The sequence below is a fragment of the Chiloscyllium plagiosum genome, unplaced genomic scaffold, assembly GCF_004010195.1.
Source record: "Chiloscyllium plagiosum isolate BGI_BamShark_2017 unplaced genomic scaffold, ASM401019v2 scaf_7808, whole genome shotgun sequence".
Classification (NCBI taxonomy): Eukaryota; Metazoa; Chordata; class Chondrichthyes; order Orectolobiformes; family Hemiscylliidae; genus Chiloscyllium; species Chiloscyllium plagiosum.
Genome location: NW_025213566.1, coordinates 1 through 25378, shown reverse-complemented (window position 1 = coordinate 25378; position 25378 = coordinate 1). Strand labels below are relative to the sequence as shown.

General features: G+C 39.9%; 1 protein-coding gene across 1 annotated transcript; it reads left to right on the top strand.

The window, feature by feature from the left end:
* Positions 1-23582, top strand: LOC122547663 (4'-phosphopantetheine phosphatase-like). The gene is made up of 6 exons (XM_043686257.1): positions 1-963; positions 12150-12232; positions 13318-13526; positions 16865-17048; positions 17803-17895; positions 23337-23582. Exons 1-6 carry the CDS (start codon positions 795-797, stop codon positions 23565-23567), a joined length of 969 nt encoding a protein of 322 aa, XP_043542192.1. The 5' UTR covers positions 1-794; the 3' UTR covers positions 23568-23582.
* Positions 23583-25378: the final 1796 nt, after the last annotated feature.

Here is a 25378-nt window from a genome sequence, read left to right as displayed (position 1 = left end):
AATGGGACTAGATCAGTTTAAGCTTAGAATATCTGGTTGCTGCAGATGAGTTGGACCAAAGGGTCTGTTTTCTGTAAAAATCTATGACTCAAAGTATTTGTAAGGAAACATAGAGATAGAGTTTAATAAATATATAGATAAACTTCTAAGGTAAACTCTAGTTTCTTTTAGGGAACTGTAACTTATCTTAGAAAAGATAACTGTAAGATAAACTAGCATGTCATGTCCCAGAAATCTGCTTGAAGGTTCTACATCAGACTGCTCTGTAGCCTTTCAAACATTTAGAATCTCTTAGTCATTTTTTTAAAAAATGTAACATTCAAGTCTGGCCTGAATTAGATGGAGATCAGTGAACCCAAATTAAAACAGACGTTATAGTTTGGGGAGAGGATGCTGCTTTTGGGTTTACTTGCCAGTGGTGTGGGGAGGGCGGAGATGAAGGTGTGTGAAGACGACACGTAGCTTTTCTCCGCTGCTTTTACATGATCTCGGCAGATGGTTCAAGCCTCCAGAGCAGCTTGGGGATCATTACTGCTCAGGTTGGGGATCTTAATGTACAGTCTCATTCAAAGTTTGTCTTTGTGCAAAGGCAATGGCTGATCTCGTGGTTTTCTAACTGCACAGGGGTCTGTAGGGTGTCAGTATTTGCAGGAGTGCCCACGTCTTCTGTACTATTTCCATGGGGTTGCGCTGCGCTCCCCCTAGTTGGGAGCCAGGAGCCAGGGCTGCAGAACACACAGAAACCTTGCGTTGCGTGTGACGTCACTACGCCCACGAGGGGGTGCGTCTGACGTATGACGCAGGGCGCAGTGGGAACGGCAATGGCGGCGGATCGCACGAAGGCGGTCGGAGCTGTTCGAACGTCCCGCTCTGCACGGGATGGCTTGGACAAAAGCATCACGCTGCCGCCCGACGAGATCTTCCGCAACCTGGAGAATGCCAAGAGCTTCGCCATCGACATAGGTGAGCAGAGAACTGAGTGAGGCGGCGGTGTTGTGAGTGAGGGGCGGATGAGAAGGGGCAGGGAACTGTTTGGCCTTAGACGATTGGGAGATTAGGGGTGTGACCAATAAGGGGGCGCGATGCGCATGTGCGGCTGTTACAGCGCTCCCTGGGAGTTGTAGTTCTCAGCGCCAATGCTACTTATTGGTTCACATTTAAAATTACGGACAGCAAAAACTACGACACCCATCAGGCATTGCTGTGACCGCTCAACCGGGACAGAGAGAGCACCAATCTGTACAGGTGTTTTGCACAGCCACTGAAGTCAGAGCTGTCACCAGGTTGGCTGCATGCTATATGCTGAAATGTGACCAACCTTCAATACTCAGTTATCATCAGGCGTAATGACCTCTACCTTGCAGAGCCTGAGCACCAATCTTCAGAAACCTAAATATTATCTCCATAATAATAAACGCAAAGAACTGTGTTCGTTGAAAACCTGAAACAAAAACAAAAACAGAGTGCTGGGAAACACAGCGGGTCTTTAGCAGCATCCATACAGAGAAAACAGTTTATGTTTTGAGTCCAGTGACTCTTCATTTTTTTGACCTGCTTCAGTTCTGAAGAAGTTGGACTCAAGAAGTTAACTTTGTTTCTCTCCACAGGTGCTACTAAACCACAAATCTACACAATCTGCAGTACTTTGACTTATTTCAGCAGTAGATTGTTATTGTGGATGTAGGCTTGCTTGCTGACCTGGAAAGTTTGTTCTCAGACTATTTGTCACCATATTAGATGACATCTTCAGTGAGCTTCCAATTGAAGCACTGGTGGTGTAGCCCGCTTTCTGTTTATATGTTTGTGTTTCCTAGGGTTGGTGATGTCATTCCTGAGGTGACATCATTTCCTATGGAGATGTCATTTCCTGTGTTTTTTCTCAGGGGTGGTAAATGGGATCCAGGTCAATGTGTTTGTTGATAGAGTTCCAGTTGGAGTGCCATGCTTCTAGGAATTCTTGTGCGTGTCTCTGTCTGGCATGTCCTAGGAGAGATATGTTGTCTCTGTCAAAGTGGTGCCCTTCCTCATCCATATGTAAGGATACTAGTGAGAATGAGTCATGTCATTTTGTGGCTAGTTGATGTTCATGTATCCTGGTGGCTAGTTTTCTGCATGTTTGTCCAATATAGTGTTTGCTACAGTTCTTGCAAGGTATTTTGTGAATGACATTAGATTTGCCTGTTGTCTATATAGGGTCTTTCAAGTTCATCAGATGCTGTTTTAGTGTGTTGGTGGGTTTGTGGGCTACCATGATGCCAAGGGGTCTGCCAAGGAAACTCGAACATATGAATAGAAAGCAGGTTACACCACCAGTGCTTCATTTGGAGGCTCACTGAAGATGTTACCTAGTATGGTGATGAAAATGAACCTTCCAGCTCAGTGAACAAACCTACATCCAGAACCTCAAGCTGAACTACAAATCTTCTCAAAACTCGCTAGTAGATTGTTATTTTGCAGGGATCGTGTAGTTTTAACCTTTGCAGCCAGACGATGGGTGTGTAACACCAACAATTTGTAATTTATAGAACATGGAACATTACAGGGCAGTACAGCCCCTTCGGCCCTCGATGTTGTGCCGCACTGTCATACTAATCTGAAGCCCATCCCATCTACACTATTCCATGTAGGTCCATATGCCTGTCCAATGACGATTTAAATGCACTTAAACTTGGGGAATCTACTACCGTTGCAGGCAAAGCATTCCATACTCTTACTACTCTATAGAATGCTTATCCATTTATCTCCCACTCTTGAGCTCAATGACTTTTGTTTTGGCTTCTGGTCCAGCAGCGGCTTAATTTTCAAATATTGATATTTGTGTCCAAATCCTTTCCTTATTTTGCTCCCCCTAATTTCTGTCATCTACTCCAGATCTACAACCCTCTGAGATCTTTGTGCTCCTCCAAATTGTATCTTTCAAGTTTCACAAATTTTCTTTGTTTCACCATTTGTACAGTACAGTACATCACGGGAACAGGTCCTTTGGCCCACCAAGCCTGTGCCAATTCCCAGTCCTTATTTTGACTTGCTCCTTATTGTCCAAGTGCAGTTTCTATCCCTCTGTTCACGACCTATTCATGTGTCTATCAAGCTATGCCTTAAATATTGCTAATATGCTTGCTTCCACCACCTCCACTGGCAGTGCTTTCCAATCACCCACTACCCTCTGTATGAAAAATCTTCCTTGCATTCTCCCTAAAGTTTCCCCCTCTCCCTTGAACCTGTGCTCTTTTGTAATTAACCTTTCCACCCTATCTATGTCATAATTTTGTAGACCTCTATCAGGTCACCACTCAGTCTCTACCTTTCCAGTGAAAACAATCTGAGTTTATCCAAACTCTCCTCATAACTGAAACCCTCCATAGCAGGCAACATCCTGGTAAACCTTTTCTGCACCCTCTCGAAAGCATCCACATCCGTTTGGTAGTGTACTGACCAGAACCGCACACAATGTTCCAAATGTGACCTAACTAAAGTTTCATTCACTTGTAGCATAACTTGCCAACTTTTATATTCTGTGCCTCGGTTGATAAAGGCAGGTGTGCTGTATACCTTCTTGACCACCTTATCCACCTGTGCTGTCACTTTCAGGGATTTGTGGACCTGACTGCCTGGGTCCCTCTCTATGTCAATGCTCCAAAGGGTTCTGCCATTTATTGTACAATTTGCACCTGAATTTGGTATTCCAAAATGCATCACCTCGCGTTTGTAATCTCTCTCTTTCTTTAAGACACTCCCTAAAACTTAGTTCTGTACAAACATTTCCCTATCTGGCATATTTCTATTTGTTACTCACTATCAAGTTTTTGATAGTTGCCTGTGTGAAGTCCTCTAGAATATTTTACTAAGTTAAAGGCACTATATTCATGCAAATTGTTGGACATCCCAAGTTGCTTAAGACCTCAATGCATTTATGTTGGGCTTAATTCATTGAGGGGAAATTTTCACATAGCTGTTATTATTTCTAGATTTCATTTATTGAACAAACAAGTTGAACGCCTATCATTAAAGGAGTTTTTTTTTCCCCTGTCAATCGCTTTTCTTATTTAAAAAAAAACTGACTTTCTCCAAATATGATTCCCCTGTTGCCACTTACTATTTTGCAAAATTATATGCTAGGTATTGATCAGGGTATTATGTGGTTGGTATTTCCAGCTAATAATCAAGAGGAAAAAATACTTGAGCAGTTTTTTTTCCTCTATCTTTTCTCTAATTTCAGGATGTCAGATAATGAGCTACTGCTAGTCAGGCTGAAATTACATTACTCAGCACTGGTGAGGAACCAGATAGTATGTGGCTCAGTTACTAATGACTTACTTTCACCTGTACTATCAGAGAAGTTGGATGTTTTTGTGCAAAAAGGGAGTAGCCAGTAAACCTCTTGGGGAAAATTAATTGGATTTCAGTCTGGTTTACTCCTTAATTGCCCTTAAGAAATTCAATATTTTCCACTCTCCTGCACAGTACTTCATACTTATTTGAGTAATAGAAATGGCAAAGAATATCATGCATCATCCCATTCAAAATAGTTGAATAGTCTCCCTTATGAAATTATCAAGTCATGTGTGAATTGCCTGTGCCAACTTAAGAAAATCGACTTTGAAACCATTAAAGGACTTGTCTGCTATGAAAAGGTGAAATATTAACTGAACAGCAATCCATGATATATGCACTCATTATTAATTTAATGTTAGGACATACAGATTGCAGTTCACAGTTTTCAGGAATGGAACAAATTGATTCAATAGTACACAGATTTTCCCTTTTTTTAAATATAAGTAGAGAGACATTTGATTTGAGTTCAGTATTTAGAAATTTTTGGTGTCATGAGAAATTTGTGCAAAAACATGATGTTTCAAATCCTTACATTCATTCTGGTTGGCATGAGTGGATGCAAACAGGTAGTAGCCTACCTGTAGATGAAAGGAAATGGAGAACTTTTCATCACATCAGGTACAAAATATTTCATAACTGATTGACCTGCTGTATATTTCTGTCTTTCTGTTTTGATTTGATCTTTAGCAATTTTTGTTTTTTGTTTTGCTTGGTTTCTGTGGTTGATACCATCCTTCTCCCTGACATGCTGGTTGTGGGTTGAAGGGCACACCCCAGTAATTGAGAGCTCATAATTGAGACTAATGTTTCACTGCATTGTTAAGGCTGTATTACATTGGTTGGTAATGAGGTCCTTTGGTTGAGGTGTCAAATCAAGCTCTCAACTTATTTTTGTATTGTGAATCATAGCCTAACGTTCTCAAAGTTTTTGAAGATGAGTAGGAAACAATGCCCTAACCTCAACCAAAATCAGATTGATTAAATGTTTAATGTACTGCTATTTGTGTGAGATCTGAATGTATGCAGAATCATCATGAAATTGGTCCAGATGGCTATCATTAAACATACCAAATTAAGTGTGAAGTGTCTTGAGACATTTGCAAACTATATTAAGGTACTGTACGAATTCAGGTTTGTTTTTTATTTTATCCTGAGAATAAGTGCATGGTAGTACATTTATCAATCAAAGAATGAAAAATGTAGCAGTGGGAGGATCAAGTTTGAGCAAGTGTTTGTTGTTTCTGTAACCTGTGGCTGATTCTGAGAAGGTGGTGAAGAAGCTGATGAATGGAATGAACTGAATAGCCCTTTCAAAGAACTGAGTGCGCTCCTGCACTGTAATAGGCAAGTAGATGTTTTAACCTTTAATGTTTATCAAGATGCCAAAATAAGGAAAAATGTGTAAATTGTCTACATCATATGGTTATGACGAATCTAGATCAAGCATGTCCTAGCTTTGAACCTTAGGTTGAATTATTTAATTTCAATTTCAGCAAGGGTTGAGAGAAGTATTTAGTTTCTATGGGTGGCGAGAAAAATAACATTTTCAGTGCTATGCAGTGGTATCTCCTGGAATGTGTGTAAGCTATATAGGAATTTTGGCTTAGCTGTAACTGTCAGTCCAAACTTTGACTAAAGGGAGTTGTCTTTCAGTTCATATGTAACTGACAGTCACAAGAATGCACTCCTATTTCAGTTTACTCTTGAGCTGCCAACTGTAAGAAAGCTTTACCAATGGAGCTTGGAGGTAGAAATAAAGTACTTGATCATATTAAACCAGGGCAGGGGGTCTGGGCTCCAGGATTATTACAAGGTGAGTTAGAGTTGACCTAAATCAAAAGGGGATTTTACTGAGAGTAAACTGGATTCAAGGCCCATCTGTCCTTGTTAAAAATATGAAAAGGTGCATCACAGTGGCAGTGTACCTACCTCTTAATAAGTCAAAATCCATTTAAGTTCCATCTGCCAGGGAGATATGATAACATGTCTGAATAAATAATTTTATTAGCATCTTGTGGGGATATGATAGTGTTCTTAGACCAGAAGTTCTGGTTTTAAATCCTGCTTGTCATGGAGTTGTGTCATAACATGTCCAAACATGCTGATTAAAAATATTAAGTAAATAGAACCTTTCTGTTGATGAGAGATATGGTAAACTAGATAAGACCAATTTAAGAAAATTGGCAAAATAATCAGCAGAGTTTTTCTGCAAACAGCAGGTTTTGATCTGCATATTCTGCCTGAAAAAATTGATGGAAGCAGATTCAACACTGACTTTCAAAGGGGAATTTGAAACTCAAAAAGGAAACAACATTGCCTGGCTTTCTGGTTACAGCATAACAGTGAGGTTATTGAGATTCTTCTTGAATTCTCTGCCCAAAGGCAGTCTCAACCCACAACATTGTGATCTCCACCATTTCCTGAAGAAGGGCTAATGCCCGAAACGTCGATTCTCCTGTTCCCTAGATGCTGCCTGACCTGCTGCGCTTTGCCAGCAACACATTTCCATCTCTGATCTCCAGCATCTGCAGACCTCACTTTCTCCTCAAAGATCTCCACCATGAGTATGGCAAGGAGATCTGTCTCAAATCCACCCCAGGGAATTAATCTGCCTGCTGTTGGCACCAATCTCATCCACATGGTCATTCAGTCAACTGAGCCAACCGCTTGCCCAAGAAATTCAGGTTGCTGTGGCATCTCCGCCTTCTACAAGCAATTAATAACCTGGAGGAAAGAATAGCGTTGAGAGAATCTCAAATTTTCTTTCATCGTTGCATGGCTAACCGGGAATCTCACCTGCTTTAACCATTGGTAGATGTGTGAAGGATTTGTAGATTGATACACAGTGTGATGGCCATATTCTGAATGCACTGTCCATAACTCTTAAATCCTGGAGAGGCACTTGACCTGGAGCTTCTCGCTCAGAGGCAGGAACTATTAATCAGATAGCATTTTAGAAAAAGCTGAACTCATGATGCTTTGGTTTGAATGATTCCTCTTGGGCTATAACATTCTGTGCTTCTTCACAGTAGTAACCGAGGGACCCAGAAATGAAAAATGAGTCCAAGTTATGCACTTGAATAAGTTCTGTAAAATACTGTATATACTTGAGTAAACGTCAATGTCATGTAAAAGTCGACTCCCTATTTTTGGCCCTAATTTTCCATATATCTTGTGTAAAAGTTGACCCTGTTTCTTAACAGATTAACATTTGTGAGTCAACATATTATCCTGTACATAAATGTTAAGATGAAGAAATTAATTTTTTTGTGCTGTTATGTGTTTTGATGTATAATTCACACCAATTTGGCATGAAAGTTTAAGATACATTAGAGTCAGGTGATAACCTCCCTTTGTGTGCAGCTCTGCTGAGCTCAGTTCCCCTGTAGCGCTCATGGAATGCAGTCGTATAGCTAGTTGAGGTTTTGAAATTTCTTCTTCTTTTTGTGTAAAAATGTCCTCCAGAAAAAAGAAAAAATATACAACAACGTTTAAACTGAAAGTCATAGGACCCTACAGCACGGAGACAGGCCCTTTGGCCCACACTGGTCCATGCCAACCAAATTGACTGTCCACACTGACACCATTTCCCTGCACTTGGCCCATATCCTTCAAAATCTTTCCTTTCCACGTACTTGTCCAAGTGCCTTTTAAATATTGTTAATATACCTGCCTCAACCACTTCTGCTGGCAGCTCATTCCATACGCATACCGTCCTCTGTGTAAAAGAAGTTGCCCCTCAGGTTCCCTTTTATTCTTTTCCGTCTAAACTTAAACTGATACCCTCTAATCCTTGATTCCTCAACCTTGGGCAAAAGACTTGAGTGTATTCACCCTATCCATGCCTCTCATGATCTTATATACCTCTATAAGGTTCCTCCTCAGTCTCTATGCTCTAAAGAAAAATGTTCTAGCTCATCCAACCTCTCCGTATAACTCAGACCATTAGGTGCAGGCAACATCCTTATAAATTTCTTCTGCACTCTTTCCAGTTTAACAACATAATTTCTGTAACAAGGTGACCAAAACTGAACACAATCGTCCAACTTTGGTCTCACCAATGTCCTGTCTAACTGCAGCATAACTTCCCAACTTCTATACTCAGTGCCCTGAGTGATGAAGGCTAGTGTGCCAAGTCGTCTTCACTGCCCTGTGTGCCTGTGACTCCACTTTCAGAGAACCATGCACTTGAACTCCAAGATCTGTCTGTTCCACTACACTCCTTAAGGCCCTACCATTACCATGAAAATCCTACTTTGATTTGACTTTCCAAAATTCCAGACCTCGCGCTTGTCTATATTAAAGTTAATTTGCCACTTCTCGGCCCACTTCCCTAGCTGATCAAGGTCCTGCTGCAATTTCTGATAAACATCTTGACCTCACTGTTCACGATACCGCCTAGTTTAGTGTCATCAGCAAACCTACTCATCTTGCCTTGTACATTCTCAACCAAATCATTAATATAGATAACAAGGAATAATAGACCCAGCACCTACTCCACTGGGGCACTCCACTAGGGCACTCCACTAGTCACAACCTTTAGTCTGACAAGCATCCTATCCTCTGCTTTCTACCATCAAGCCAATTTTGTATCCAATTTGCCAGCTCCCTCTGGATTTCATGTGATCTAACCTTCCAAAACAGCTGTCCATGTGGAACCTTATCAAAGGCCTTACTGAAAGCCATATAGACTATGTCGATCGCCCTGCCCTTGTCAACCTTCCTGGTTACTTTATCAAAGAACTATAACAAATTTGTGAGGCACTCACAAAGACTACTCCTAACCAAACCCTACCTTTCCAAATGCATGTATATCTTATCCTTCAGAATCTTCTTAAGTAACGTACCCATCATGGATGTTAAGTTTATGTCTATAGTTTCCAGGCTTTTCTTTGTTATTGAAGTTGCAGAGAAGACAAGTAACTGTGGAGCAGCAAAGGAATTTTGTGTTTTGGAGAAATTTGTGAGAGACTGGAGAAAGATATCGAACTAACTTTAGGCATTGCCGAAACAAAAGTGCCAACAGAAATAAACCTAGCAAGTGGCCACAATTGGGGAAAAATGTTGCTGAGTGGGAACTGAAAAATTGTCAAAATGGCAAATGTGTTAGTCGTGAAGCCATCCAAATCCATGCTTGAAACTAATTGAAGAAGGATGGAATTTCGGGTTTAAGGCAAGTGCTTGGTGGTGCACAAGGTTCATGAGAAGGCATGACTTACTACTTTGGTAGAGAACTAAGATTACACAAAAAGCTGCCTATTGAACGAGAAGATAAGATATTACAATTTCACCAGTTTATAATTGGAGGTCAGCAGAAGGAATGCTGCAAATGATACGGTATTTTGGAGTGTAACATGAATTTCAGCCCACAAAAGTAGTATCCATGTAATAGTCAATCCCATAAATTTAACCTTAAGAAATAATCTAAACATTTTGACTTTTACATGATAATACATGTTAGATGAGTCAGCAGGTCCTAGGTTTGAGAAATGGCCTTTTCTGATTTTGATCTCTGAGTCTGCGTAGGAATGGAGCAACAGGAGTTGAAATACAATTGGGATCAATATGTCTGGATTAGGAAGGGGCAAGTGCATCCTCTGGTCATATTCAGTGATTCCCCTTGAAAGGTATGCACAATGAATGAGGGCTGAGTTCGCATGTAAGAATTGCAAAAATCCCATCTATGTGACATGTGAAGAATGGACAAAACTTCAAATTCCAGCTACAATTGGCACCACTTGGTATGGGGTGAGAATTTCCTTTTATTAAAAGAGTGCTATTGCAGCTTGAGTGGCATTGACAGGTCAAGATGTTTGCCTGACTGACTTTGTCACTGAAAATGATTTGTCAGAAGTATGTTGGGCACAACCTATCCCGAAATAAAGTTAATACCTGCTTCTGTACTCTTCTGATTCTCACGGGAATTTTTTTTTATCAGTTTGGTACTTGTTACAACTCTGGGTAAACCCTCCTGCTTAATTTAAGCCAGCAATACAGAAAGTATTTATACCATGCAGTAATCTGAAAGTTCAAGAGGTCAAGAACAATATAAAGTAAACAATAACAAATATAATTCTTAAAGTATAACAGAGAATAATTAACTAACAACTATTTACAACTCCTTCCTCTAACCTATCTTTTACCTTCCATCTTCTACAATAAAACCCCCCGATTAAGATTTATAAAACAAACTTCAAATCTGTTTTTGTCTCCAGGCAACCAGCTACACTAACGGCTGGACCAAAAGGTTTCATTATATCTTTTTTCAGAACACTTGGTGCTGTCAGGTAGTTCTGTTGCTTTTAACTCTCTGAAAGGTACATTACGCCCACATCTTCATAACAGTGCTAGAGGTGACAGCTTTCACAGGACCATTTGTGATATGTTATTCTCAATGAAGTGGAAAAAATGAGTATTATTTACTTGAAATACTAGTTAAAAATAGATTCATCGTAGACATTACTGGCAAAGTGTTTAAAGGATTCGCTGTGAGCTGCGTCCTTTTATTCTGAGCTTACTGGCGCTTTGTGTGAAGGAGCAGATTATTGTACACTTGGTTTACCTGAATGTATCTATGTACATGCCAATTTAAGTTATAGTGTCATGGACTCATACAGCATGGAAACAGACCCTTCAGTCCAAATTGTCCACTCTGTGATCATGGTTCCAAACCAAACTAGTCCCACTTGCCTGCATTTGGGTCATCTCTCTCCAAACCTTTTCTTATTCATGAACTTATTCAAATGTCTTTTAAATGTTGTAATTGTACCTGCATCCACCACTTCCTCTGGCAGTCCATTCCACGTATGAGCCACACTGCCCCTCGTGTCCTTTTTAAATCTTTCTCCTGTTACCTTAACAATATGCCCCCTAGTTTTGAATTTCCCTGCCCGAGGAAAAAGACCCTTGCTATTCACCTGACCAATCCCCTTCATGATTTTATAAACATCTATAAGGTCACCCCCTCAACCTCTCATGTTCCAATGAAAACAGTCCCAGCCTGTCTTTATTACTTAAGCCCTCCATTCCCAGGAACAACCTTGTATTTATTTAATCAATACTTGCTTCTCATGGCTTTCTTCTAGACCAGTTCTCTGCTAACTCCTGACACTCTCCTCACCACTTGTCACTCTAGCAGAAATATTAGAATGCAGGAAATTCAAAGTTAATCATGAGAAACAACAGAATGATAAAATGTATACCATTTGAGCATGGTCTACTTTATAGTTTGCATGTCTTGAGCAGGAACCAGATTGGTCACATGTCTTTGGTAGGCGCTTGTGGTAATCTGGCTACACTTCCATTGTCTGGATGCTTTTCCCATGAATGGGATTGTATGTAAAACAAAAGTTTTGGGATGCTTTCACCTGTCCCTCCAACAGTAAATGACAGAGTGCAGAAGTACAAAAAAGAATGGCTTCAGCAGCTGCAGCTCTCTGCTTCCACGAGAGGTCTGATAATAAAATTAAAATGATGCGTTGGTATGTAGCTTAATGTTCCTGTTCAGGAGAGATAAGAGTGCCGAACAGTAAAAGTATGAATTTAGCTCTTTCAAACTTGCTCGTCAAGAGCATTTTGAGCCAATAATCCCAGCTAAATTACCAGTGGTTACAAACCTATCAAAGCATAGGGGTTTGGAGCAGTTTGAGCTGGTAAATTCAGAGCTGCAGGACGTTGAGTCATATTGGCACAAATCTGATTTTCTTGCATGTTGGCACAAAGTTACTGCTTTTAGAGTTGTTTCTCTTTTGCGGTGCCTGAGCTGCCATGTTAAATATTGTAAACAGAGCCAGAATAATGTCTTTTGTTAACAGGTGGATCCTTGACAAAGCTGGCCTACTATTCAACAGTGCAGCACAAAGTTGCTAAAGTGCGATCTTTCGATCATTATGGTAAAGTAAGTATGACATGTAACAAAGCAACTTCTGTTTATAAAGTGTCTTTAACAAAACATCGCAACATTTTTCAATATTTCATAATTCGAAATGGTATTGAACTATACAGTCTATACAATTGGGCAGATGGCAGAAAACATGGTCAATAAGGTAGGTTTTAAAGGAAGAAAGATTCATATCCTCACTGGTGGAGCAATTTACATCAAGAATGTTTATAAGTCTAGATTTAGAGGAGTGCAGAGAAGATTTGGGCCTGGAACTATTATAGGACTGCAAGCCCAAAGATGATGCATGAATGGTACTTTGCGTGAGCAGCAAAGTTTTGGATAACATCAAATTTACAGAGGTTCGAATATGTGAGACTGGCTAGGAATGCATTGAAATTGTCAAGACTAGAGGTAACAAAGACCTATGCAAGAGTTGCATGAGCAGATGAGCTGACAAAGTCACAATGAGGAATGATTTGGAAGTGGAAAGAGGTTGTGTTGATGATGGATGATGAATGGAAAGTTCAGTTCAGACACATATAGGATATCAAGTTTGCGAGCTACCTGATTCAGCTTGAGGCAATAAGCAGGTGTGGGTTGGAGTCAGTAACTAGCGAATAGAGTTTGTGGCAAGGTCCAAAAACAATGGCTTGGGTCTTCCAAGTTTATGGTGAGAAGAAAATCTGCCACTTCTGGGACGGGATGTTGTAAAACACGGAGGCTGTGGAGGGATCGAGGGATGGTGTCAGGGTGAAATTGGGTTTCATCAGCATACATGTGAAACTTGATGAAAATGGTTCACAAGTCGAAGAGAACAATTGTCTTTGCAAGTCCAACAGTAAAGAGCTATTTTCAAAAACAATTGTTTCCCATGTGATGATAAACAGGACAGTTGATTTACATTATTCATTGGTAAAAAGAATTAACTTTTTAAGTCATAAATTTAAAATAGGATTGAAAAGTATTAAATCTAGGCAACTCTTATGACGTGTCATTGGGTTAGGTTTTTATTTATCGAATTGTATTATATATCTCCTAGAAATCATGGTTTTCCACAGCATTTGTTTCAGATCATGCTCCTGTATTAATGTTTTTCAAAGGTCCCTGATGATGAACCATTGTATGAGATCTCAGTTCAGGAAGAAATCACTGCCCGACTTCATTTTGTTAAATTTGAAAACGCTTATATAGAAACATGTCTGGACTTCATCAAAGCACACCTGGTGAACACAGAGACCAAAGTGATTAAAGCTACAGGAGGTGGTGCTCACAAATTCAAGAATCTCATTGAGAAAAAGCTGGGACTAAAGTAAGTGAAAGCTTAAAACAAGACTCCAAACAAATCTTTCTTGTCTTCTGGGCGTGGTGGAAAACTCGACTATGGCACCACAGCATTAGAGATGCTGTCTTTTAGAAGACTTGTTAAACCAAAGCTCAGTTTCTAATCTCAGGCAAAATTTAAAAAATTCCCAAAGTGCTTTCTTGAAGAAGAGAAAAGGAGTTCTCCATGCTGTCTTTACCAATGTTCATTGTTCAGCTGATTTCTGTAAAAGTAGAAAAGTGTGGCGGTGGAAAAGCATAGCAGGTCAGTCTGCATCCGAGGAGCAGAAGGGTTGATGTTTTGGACATGAGCCCTTCATCAGGTTTGTGGAGGTGGAAGGGGACTGAAAGATAAATAGAGCTTCAACATTCCTGATGAAGGGCTTATGCCGGAAATGTCAACTGTCTGGCTGTTCTGATGTTGCCTGACCTGTGCTTTTCCAGCGTCAAATTTTTCGACTCTGACTCTCCAGCATCTGCAGTCCTCACTTTATCCCAATCTCTGTAACACATAATTTCTGTTCTTCTCATTTCTAGCTGTGGAATCCTCTGTGCACATTAGCTGCCGCATTTCATACATTCTATCATTGATCACACTTCCAAACAACGTTATTCACTGTAAAACTCTTTTGCAATGTGCTGAAGTCATGAAACATGCTATATAATTGTGTTTCTTTTATTTCCTTCCTGTTTACAATTTGTGATTATACCTGCTACAATTCTATTTTTTTTAAATTCTTGAAATAGAACTCAAATGTTTGTTCAGTATCTTCTATTTCAACAGGCCATATGTTTTACCTCTGAGTCTGTCAATTGTGAATTAAGTGGTTTTGGTGCACTGCAAGAGAAGTCTTCTCTGGTTATCCTTTGAGTTATTCACTGTATTGTTATTTACATTTCTGAAGTAAATGTCCAGACATACCACTTGCCTTCCTTTGTGAGGCAACAGCATTAAAACCTTTCATATTTTGCTAAATCATATGTTAGTAAGTGACCTTTGGATATTGGCTTATGTTAATAGCACTTATTCAGCCTACTGCTGGGTCAGTAGCATATTCAGATTAGATGCAACTCAAAACTATTGAAATGTGTTGTGTACTTAAATATTACTTCCTACCAATTTATTTTTTCCATCACCTAAGATATTGGTTATGAATCTGAGACTATATATTTCTTGTATTTTTATAATCTGTAAGAAAGAAAATTGCATCTGTATATAGTTCCACTTAACTCTCTTCTAAACCCCCAGGTCTACATTTATAATGAAGATTGTTCAAATAAATTTGTTCAATAATTACACTCTCCAGCCTATTGTGTTGTAGCACCCTAACTTATTGCTAGAGATAATTGCAGTGCAAAGCTTACCATGCCATTGTAAATTCAGCTATTGGAATTTGTGTTAGAAGTAAGAAAGGTAGGCAGTGTGATTTTGAAAAGGACTTTGAACCAGGTTTGGTCTGATTTTTCCTACCTGTAACCACTTCGCCTGAATGTTATTTTGATCTTAATCTTGTCTGCAACATTGTAGGAGATTGGTATATTAAAACTGGCATGTCAAATATGCGTTACTTATGTGTCTTATTTGAGAGTGCTTTGAATGAAGGAAGTTTTCAGAAAAACAAAATTCTGAAATTAGGATGGCAACAGTCTATTAGGTAGCGTCATTGTGAATGTATTAACTGTTTGCTTAACAGCAGCAAATTTCAAAATTGATTTATGTATACTTCCACTTTTTAACTAATAACATTTCAACTTTATATAATACAAAGAATGTATAGCATATAGTGAGAGTATTTGACCCAACTGAACTATGCCAGTGTTTATGTTCCTCCTCTCACCCTATTTCATTTTTTACTTTCCATAATTTAACCCCATCGATATATCCTTATTTGTTTCACTCTCGGCAACTTATCTACCTTACACCTAAAAATGCATCCATGCTATATGCTGAGCTACTACATTTGATAATGATTTCCACATTCCAAACGCATTCTGGATAAAGGAGTATCTCCTCCATTCCTTATTGGATTTATTAATGGTGCCTAGTTTTGGTCTTCCATGTGTGGAATTCTTTTTTGTATGTCTAACTTAAACTCCGTGGTTTTAAAAGGTCTATTAAGTCACCCTTTGAGCTTTTTTTTTGAGAAGAAGAATTCTTTCCTTTTAAACTACATCCTTTCTTTGATTGTGAGGATTGCTAAAGGACATTTGCTGAGATATGATCAATTATTTCACTACCTTCTGTCTTGTCTCACGCATATTTAAGACAATCATTTGGAATTTAAGGAGAAGCTGTCTTCAGTTGAAACACCTATTTTAACACTGAAGTTGGAATACCTGGTATGTCTGCTTGATCTTAGCAATTGCAGTTTTTTAAATTAAAAAAAAAGCTTAAATCAAGCAATTCATCCTGAGCAGTCAACAACGGCCTAAAGAACTGTTAAACTCTTGATCTCATCCAGCAATTATTTAACTATAATTGGACTCTGATGAGCAGTATAATCTGAAATAAATTTTAGAATCTGAATAATCCACGACAAAGCTTCTGCTGATATAAAACACTGACTTGTTGTAAGTATCCTAGCAGAGAAGTCCTGAGCTTTGGCAGCCAATTTGAAGCTAACAAGTTCTTCATTGCTTGATAGCACAATTAGCAGATGCTTACTGTCATTAATAACGTCCCCAGGATTGCTGAGGGACCGAGCTCACAACTGTGTTGGAGTGAATATCCGGGTGGGATTGTAGTAGAGCAGATTGGCACCAGAGCTGACCTTCAATGGGCTTCAGGCTTTCCCATAATGAACTTAGTTGGAGCAGTGACAGGAAGGCAGTGGAATTCCCATTCTTCTGCCACCATCCTGCCTGATTAAGTGTCCCCCACCCCCCCAGCAGTTTTTTGAAGAAATTACCAAAAAGATTGATGAAGGCAGAGCAGTAGACGTTGTCTACATGGACTTCAGTAAAGCCTTTGATGACAAGATTCCATGTGGGAGACTAATCAGTAAAGTTAGGTCACATGGATTTCATGGAGAGCTTGCCAATTGGATGCAAAATTGGCTTGACATGGTTTGCACTGTGCAAGAGAATTCATTGCTGCTTTGATTTTTTAAATGCAGTGCTCTTCATACTGAGGGCAGTACAGTATGTTAGCTTCAGGAGCTTCTTAAATTGGTTACTTTTATGATGAGGCAGGCTATATGGCTAGTGCTTAACAGTTGAGATTTTATTTTGATAGTCTATATAATGCTGTTGCCTTATTGATGTGATTCTTTGTACTTTGGCTTTTCAACTGAGTAAGACTAACATTTTCTTTTAATTTATTTGCAGGGTGGATAAGGAAGATGAAATGACTTGCCTAATAAAGGGTTGCAACTTTGTGCTGCGAAATATTCCACATGAAGCCTTTGTGTACGTGAAGCATGCAGATCCTGAATTCCGCTTTCAGACAACGCACCCAGATATCTTTCCCTACCTGCTGGTGAACATTGGGTCAGGAGTATCTATAGTTAGGGTAAGGAGGATTTATTTCAAATTGTTTTATCATTGACTGTCTAAGTGCAACATGTCCACATTGGGTCTTGCCTTTTTTAAGGAGTGAAAGGATGCTTTCCAGTAGCTTAATCAATATTATAAAATGATACACCTCTACAATGACCTAATCTCTCTCTTTTCCTCTTAATTACTTTCTTTTATCAATTAACCTTCAGAACTGAGCTGGCATAGGTAATTGTGCAGAATTATGGCAGATATTCCTTTGTCTCATACCTTTCTGCCCTGAGCCTGTCAGAGCACTGACTGTTCTTTGGGAATGGTTACCTTTGGGAGCAAGCAGCCTCATAGTGCCTTGCCAAAGTGGTAATTTCTTAAGCCCTCAGATAATAGAGTCAGCCAGCTATTATATATAAAGAACACCATGGTAAACCCAATTCTGCCCTCACCACGATACATGTCCATCAGGCTGGAATCAGAAAGGCTAGATGTGGCATTCAATGAATATGCTGACTAAGATCAGCTAATTTATCCTTTCAAAATACAAATCTTAAATAAGGGACTGTTGACTTTTTTCAAAATTAAAACCTGCTTTCTTCTGTGATGGAGACAATGGAGGAAGGTTTCCAAATTTTAAGCTTTCATTGAAATTACTGGTTTACTTAATACTCAAAAAAGACTTATGGTTATGTATCACATTTTGATATCTCTCAAAGGGGTTAGAAGCCTTGAATTGTATAACAAACTGTTTATTTTAATTCTTCTCATCCACCCAGGTCGAGTCTGAAGACCAATTTGAGCGGATTGGAGGAAGCTCAATAGGAGGTGGTACGTTCTGGGGGCTTGGAGCATTGCTGACAAAAACAAAGGTGGTCATTTTGTCCCAATCTCTTCCCTACCTTTTGATTTTATAGATTCTGTGCTCATCACATGTCTATCTGAGATCAGGAGTATGGGTTTGAAACAGTCTTCAAGCATCAGCGATTCAGGCCTCTAGTCAGGTATTTAGAAGCTTGGCATGTCTACTTCCTCTCCATAAGCATAAAGCCAAGTACAAGGCTGATATTTATATTGCACCTTTCATGACCTGTGACTTCCAAAAAGCTTTTTGAAGTATAACTTTAATGGATGATGTGCGCAGATAGGCTGCCAATCTAGAAATATTCATTGAAAGATGCCCATTGACTAGTAAAGCAGAAATAAGAAGGGATGGAGGCAGAAAAAAGGAAATTTACTGGCCAAATTTACTGGTCTATTGTGAGCAAGGTGTTAGAAGTGATAATTAAAGAGATTGTACTGTGCATTTTGAAAAAAAGATCAAGGTAATCTGAATGAGTCAGCATGGCTTTGTCAAAGGGAAAAGCATCTAACCATATTTTTGGAGTTCTTTGAAGGAGTAACATGCATTCTGAATAAAGGGGAGCTTTTAGATTTTCTGTACTTGGCTTTCCAGAAGGCATTTGCAAGGTGCTGTATCAAAGCTTATTGTGGAAAATAAAAGCTCATGTTATTGGGGTAACTTATTAGCATGGATAGCAGATTAACTGGGTGGTATAAAGCAGAATATGAATAAATGGGTTTTTGTCTGATTGACAGGATGTGACAAATGGTATCTTGTTGGTATCTGTGCTGTGGCCTCAACTTATTACAATTTACACACATGATTTAGATGAGGGTGATGAAGGCATGATAACTAAATTTGCGGATGATGCCAAGGTAGGTAGCAAAATATATTTTAAGGAAGCCATAATCTGGTTGCAGGTGGGTATGGTTGAGTGACTGAACAGAAATCTGACAGATGGAGTATAATGTGAGAAAGTGTGAGATTGTTCACTCTGTCAGGAAAAACTATAAGAACAGAATATAACTCGAGTAGAGAACCACTACTGAATTCCAAAGTACGGAGAGATTTGGAAGGATTCGTGTTCTTGTGCAGGAGTCACAAAACTTTAGTATGTAGGTACAATATGTAATCAAGGAGGCCAGTAGCATGGTATAATTTACTACGAAACGAATTAAACATAAAAGTAAGGATGTTATGCTTCAATTATACAGGACACTGGTGAGACCGCATCTCTTATACTGTGTGCAGTTTTGGTCTCAATCTAGTAAGCCACCTCTGAACTGCCTCCAATGCAATGGGGGCATAGATGAGGTGAGTAGCCAAGATTTTTTTACCAAGGGTAGCGGAGTCCTAAACTCAATACTAATTTCTATTTTAAATTGACCTTGACTAAATAGGGAAAGCCTTATTTTTGGCAGCGAGAGTAGAAAAAAGCCCCTGACTATCCAACCTCTTTATGCATGTCATAATTTGGTAGACCTACATTGGTCACCTCTCAGCGTCCGTCTTTCCAGTGAAAACAATCTGAGTTTATCCAATCTTTCCTTATAACTAAAAGCCTCCTGACCAGACAACATCCTGATAAAACTTCTCGGCACCCCCTCCAAACAATCCACATCTTTCTGGTATTGTGGCAACCAGAAATGCAAACAGTATTCCACATGTGGCCTAACTGAAGTTTTATACAGTTGTTACATAACTTGCCAACTTTAATAATCAGTGCTCTGGCCAATGAAGGCAAGTGTTCTGTATGCCTTCTCGACCACCTTACCCATTTGTGTTGCTGCTTTCAGGGACCTATGGACTTGAACGCCCAGATCACACTGTATTTCAGTGCACCTAAAGGTGCTGCCATTATTATATAATTCGCACCTGAATTTGATCATCTAAAATATGTCACCTCGCATTTGTCCAGATTACTCTCAATCTGCTATTTCTCTGCCCAGATCTGCAACCTATCTATATCCTGCTGTATTCTTTGACAGTCTTCCTCATTATTTGCAACTCTGTCAAATTTGGTGTCATCCACAAACTTACTAATCAGACCAACCATATTTTCCTTCAAATCATTTATACATATTACAAACAACCAAGGTCCTAGCATTGATCCCTGCGGAACACCACTAATTACTGATCTCCATTCTGACAAGCACTGCTCCACTGCTACACCCTGTCTTCGATAACCAAGCCAGTTTTGTATCCACCTAGCCAGCTCACCCAGGATTCCATCAAACTCTACCTTTTGTACATGCCAGGAGGTACCTTATCAAATGCCTTACTACAGTCCATGTAGACACCATCCACTACCCTTCCCTCATCAATCATTCTTGTCACCTCCTCAGAAAACCCAATCATGTTGGTGAGACATGACCTGACCAGCACAAACCCATGCTGTCTAACACTAACAAGTCCATTTGCTTCCAAATATGAGTAAATCCTATCTCTCAGTATCTTCCTCAATAGCTTTCCCAATAATGATGTCAGGCTTGCTGGCCTGTAATTACCTGGCTTCTCTGTTTCCTTTCCTAAGCAAAGGGACAACATTAGCCATTCCTTAGTCCCGTGGAACCTTGCCTGATGTCAAAGAGGATACAAAGGTATGTGTTAAGGCTTTAGCGCTTTCCTCTCTTTCCTCTCACAGTATCCAGGGATAAATCCTATTTGGCCCTGGGGACTTGTCTACTTAATACATTTCAAGACAACCAACACTTCCTCCTTCATTATGTTGACCAGCCTGTAATTATTCACACATTTTTCCCTAACCTCAACATCCGTCACGTTCGGATTGCTATTCTCTTTGGTGAATAGCAATGCAAAGTACTTGTTCAGGATCTTGCCTATTTCCTGTGGCTTCACACTTAACCTCTCTCCTTTAAGCTATCCCTAGCTACCCTCTTGCTTTTAATATATTTATAAAATGCCTTGGAATTCTCCTTAATCTTGCTGGCCAAGGACAATTCATAGCCCCATTTAGCCCTCCTAACTTTTACCCTGTTTGAGCTCCTTACTTTCTCCATGTTCTTCAAGGACTTCGTCATTTTTTAGTTGCCTAAACCTTAGGCATGCTTCCTTTTTTTTCAACTAAGCTGATAATTTTCCGTGTCCTCCAAGGTTCCTGAATGCTGTCATTCCTGTCCTTCATTTTCACAGGAACATGCCTGTCCTGCACTTTAATTGACTGGTCTTTAAAAGACCCCATCATGTCAAATGTAGATTTACTTTCAAACAACCACTTCCAATCTGCATTCTCCAATTCTTGCCTAATTCGGTTGGCACTCCCTCGGTTTAAAGTTTTCATCTGAGGTCTGCTCTTGTCCTTCTCGGTAAGTATCTGAAAACGTATGGAATTAGAACAAGGATAAAGAACAAAGGACAATGCTGTACCTATAATGCCTTGGTACAAGATCCCTCAACACAGCTGTGACCTCCCTCAACACAGCTGTGACCTGCTCCCTAACCAGTAATGTAGCTCCCCACATCTTTTGCTTTCTCCTCTGCCTCTTCTAAAACATCGATATCCCGGAACATGAAGCTGCTAATCCTGTCCCTCTTTCAACCACATTTTACTGTACTCATGTGATTACATGTGCCAGTAAACCCAATTCAGTTCAATAGAACATGTATGTTTAAGGTGAGTGGGGGAAGATTTAAAAGGGACCTGAGGGGCAACATTTTCACATAGAGTATAGTGCATGTATGGAAGGAGCTCCCAGAGGAAGTGGTAGAAGATGTTACAATTACAGAGGAATCTCGATTATCCGAACGAGATGGGTGGGCACTATTTCATACGGATAATTGATTATTCAGTTAATTGATTCAATGCCTCTTCTCTGGGACTCTGAGTTTTCAGAAATTTCCTTTTCCCTCGCTCTGCCTGCCTTGCTCCCTCTCTCTGCCTCAGGGTTTGTTTCTGAGCATACTCACTCTTGTGTGTAAGGCACTTGCAGCAGTGCTGTAGACCCCACCCCAAATCAATTCAGTGGGATTGACTCAGTGAGTACTTGCTATGTCTCCGTCCCTCCCAACCAACCCTGCTCCCCCTGTCCAAACTCCCCAACCCCTCCTGCTCCCCTCAACACCATCCAACACTGCCCCCCTGTTTGCTCCCCGAACCTCTTCCAACCCGGTCCTCGGGACAGACAGACTGGACACCAACAGTAGGACTGCTGCTGCCTTTGGACAGTGAGTCTTCAAATAGCAAACGCACACAACGTTTTACTGCAACTGTTTCTGCAAAGTTCCACCTTTGCCCTGTCCAGGACAATGTTGGAGTGATTATCTGGGGAAGGGGGGGGGGGGTTCAAGGTACATGCCTGCGTAGAACTTCAGGGAAGGTGTGGGGAGAGAGAGAGGGGGTGGGCAGTCAGTCATTTGAAGACAGTGCCTGGGCTGCCATGGTGGGCAGTCAGTCATTTGAAGACAGTGCCTGGGCTGCCATTGATGTCCAGGACTGCTCTCGGCAGCAAATCAGTAAGCCAAGTTCATTTTTAATCATTGTAAACAAAAAGCGCAATCAGTGTTGAAAACACCTCTTTGATGTAATGTTTCTATCGGCACCTTGAGATCTCCTTCAGATAATCCGATATTTGGATAATTGATATTTGGTTAATTGAGATTCCTCTGTACAACATTTAAAAGACAATTGGGTAGGCATATGAATAGGAAATGTTTAGAGGGATATGGGCCAAATGCAAGCAAGCAAGACTAGTTCAGTTGAGGATATCTGGTCAGCATGGATGGGTTGGACCGAAAGGTCTGATTCTGTGCTGTATGACTTTGACTCAGTCCTAAAGTTTGGCCACAGCATTGATGATGGCAATTGTCCTTTTCTGTTGTGGTTTCCAGTTAATATTGCTGTCATTCTTTATTAATTGCTTTACTTCTTATTCAGAACATTTCCCCCGGCCCAAAGTTGCAAACCTAGGGAAAATAAAGATGATGAAAAAGTTTAATCCCAGTTTCTCTTGAGCGAATTGATCTTTATTGCATGGTGGGGTAGGGGTGTTATAATTGACCTCTGTTAACTGATCTACAAGAACAGAATTGACCATTGTTTCTGCTCTTATTTATTATTCATTCAACTCAGTACAGATGGGGGGAGGCCAGGAAAAGAGCGATGACACTGTCTGTTCCTGTTAAAACATGGATATGTGACTAAGGTGTTTGAAGGGAAACTGGCATTTAGGTTTCATGAAGGAATCAGTGAAGGAGTAGGCTAAGCAAAAGGAACACTCAGATGACATAAATCACAATTTTAAGTTCAATTTTATTTCCTTGAGTTTCTTTTTGTATCCCTAACTGTACGCAGCAATTAGAAACCAAAGGGCTGTAATATGCTTATTATTTATGATTCATTGCATTTTAAGTTATAAAGGCAATTTTCTGCATTATCATGTCTAGACTTATGCCCAAAAGGCTAACCTAATTTGTGTATGGCTTACTTTAACTTTTATTCTCTTCATACAGCGATTTGATGAATTATTGCAACTTGCTTCAAAAGGGCAGCACACAAATGTGGATATGTTAGTTCGTGACATTTACGGTGGGGCATATGAATCCTTTGGGCTGACTGGAGATCTTATTGCCAGTAGCTTTGGAAAATCTGCCACTACTGATAAAGGTAGGTACATCTTATTCAGTTGCCACGTCTTGAATCCTGTTTGGCCAGAGGCAGTTTCTTGTAATAACCTTTTATAGATAACGATCGTAATAATTATTGCTGCTTTATGATCCTACCCATTAGCACTACCATTGTACACTCTCATAAACAACAATAGAATGCAAAATCATATCTTAAGCTTCATTTTACATATATGATGATTGATGTTGGAATTAATGTATTGCCATCACTTTTAAGTTTTAAATACATTAAGATGGGAGATGTTAGTGCTGGAATACCTCCTATTTTAGTACATGTTGTTTCATTCAAAGTAAAACATCTTCACTCTTTCACTGAACAATGTTTAAAGTCCAAGCGAAGAAACATGTTCATCTTCTGCACCAGTGTGACATCATCCGTTACTAGTAACTTTTGACACCCCTTGGCCAAATTGCTAATTGGACCGAAGGGTCTGTTTCCGTGCTATACATCTCTATTACTCTATGACTCTAATTGAATTAGGTGTGTTGCATCACTGAAATTAATTGTTTTTTTTTTGTGCGGGAATTCAAATGCAAGTTTTTCTTATTCATTTTTCGGATGTGGGCATGACTGGCTGTGCCAGACTTTTATCTGGATAGGCCAACAAGAGGCGAGGTGAGGCCACATTGGATTTGATATTGAATAATGAAGCAGGCTAGGTGTTAGATTTGGGGGTAGGTGAGCACTCTGCTGATAGTGACCGCAGTTTGCTTACGTTTACTTTAGTGATCGAAAGAAATAGATATATACTCCAGGGCAACAGTTATAGCTGGGAGAAAGTCTATTATGATGTGATTAAGCAAGATTTAAGATGGAGAAGGAAACTGCAAGGGATGGGCACAATTGAAATGTGGAGCTTGTTCAAGGAACAGAAGGAGGAGGCTTATGTAAAGATGAGATGTGTAGGTTTAGCTAGGGCGCTTAAGAATTACAAGTTAGCTGGGAAGAACCTAAAGAGAGAGCTAAGAAGAGCCAGGAGGGGACACAAGAAGTCTTTGGCAGGTAGGATCAAGGAAAACACTAAAGCTTTCTATAGGTATGAGAGGAATAAAAAAAATGACGAGAGTAACATTAGGGCCAGTCAAGGACAGTAGTGGGAAGTTGTGCGTGAAGTCCAACGAGTTAGGAGAGGCGCTAAATGAATACTTTTCATCAGTATTCACACAAGAAAAAGACAATGTTGTCCAGGAGAATATTGCGATTCAGGCTATTAAGACGGGATTGAGGTTCATAAGGAGGAGGTGTTAGCAATTCTGGAAAATGTGAAATTAGGTAAGTCCCCTGGGCTGGATCGGATTTATCCTAGGATTCTCTGGGATGCTAGGGAGGAGATTGCAGAGCCTTTGGCTTTGATCTTTGTCACCATTGTTCTACAGGATTAGTGCCAGAAGACTGGAGGATAGCAAATGTTGTCCCCTTGTTCAAGAAGAGGAGTAGAGACAATCCTGGTAATTATAGACCAGTGAGCCTTACTTCGGTTGTAGGTAAAGTGCTGGAAAGGATTACAAGAGATAGGATTTATAGTCTTCTAGAAAGGAATGATTTGATTAGGGATAGTCAAACACGGTTTTGTGAAGGGTAGGTCGTGCCTCACTAACTCTATTGAGTTTTTTGAGAAGGTGACCAAACAGGTGGATGAGGGTAAAGTGGTTGATATGCTGTATATATGGATTTCAGTAGAGCGTTTGATAAGGTTCTCCCCGGCAGGCAATTGCAGAGAATGTGGAGGCATGGCATTGAGGGTGATTTAGTTGTTTGGATCAGAAATTGGCTAGTTGTAAGAAAACGGTGGTGGTTGATGGGAAATGTTCATCCTGGAGTTCAGTTACTAAAGAGATACCGCAAGGATCTGTTTTGGGGCCACTGC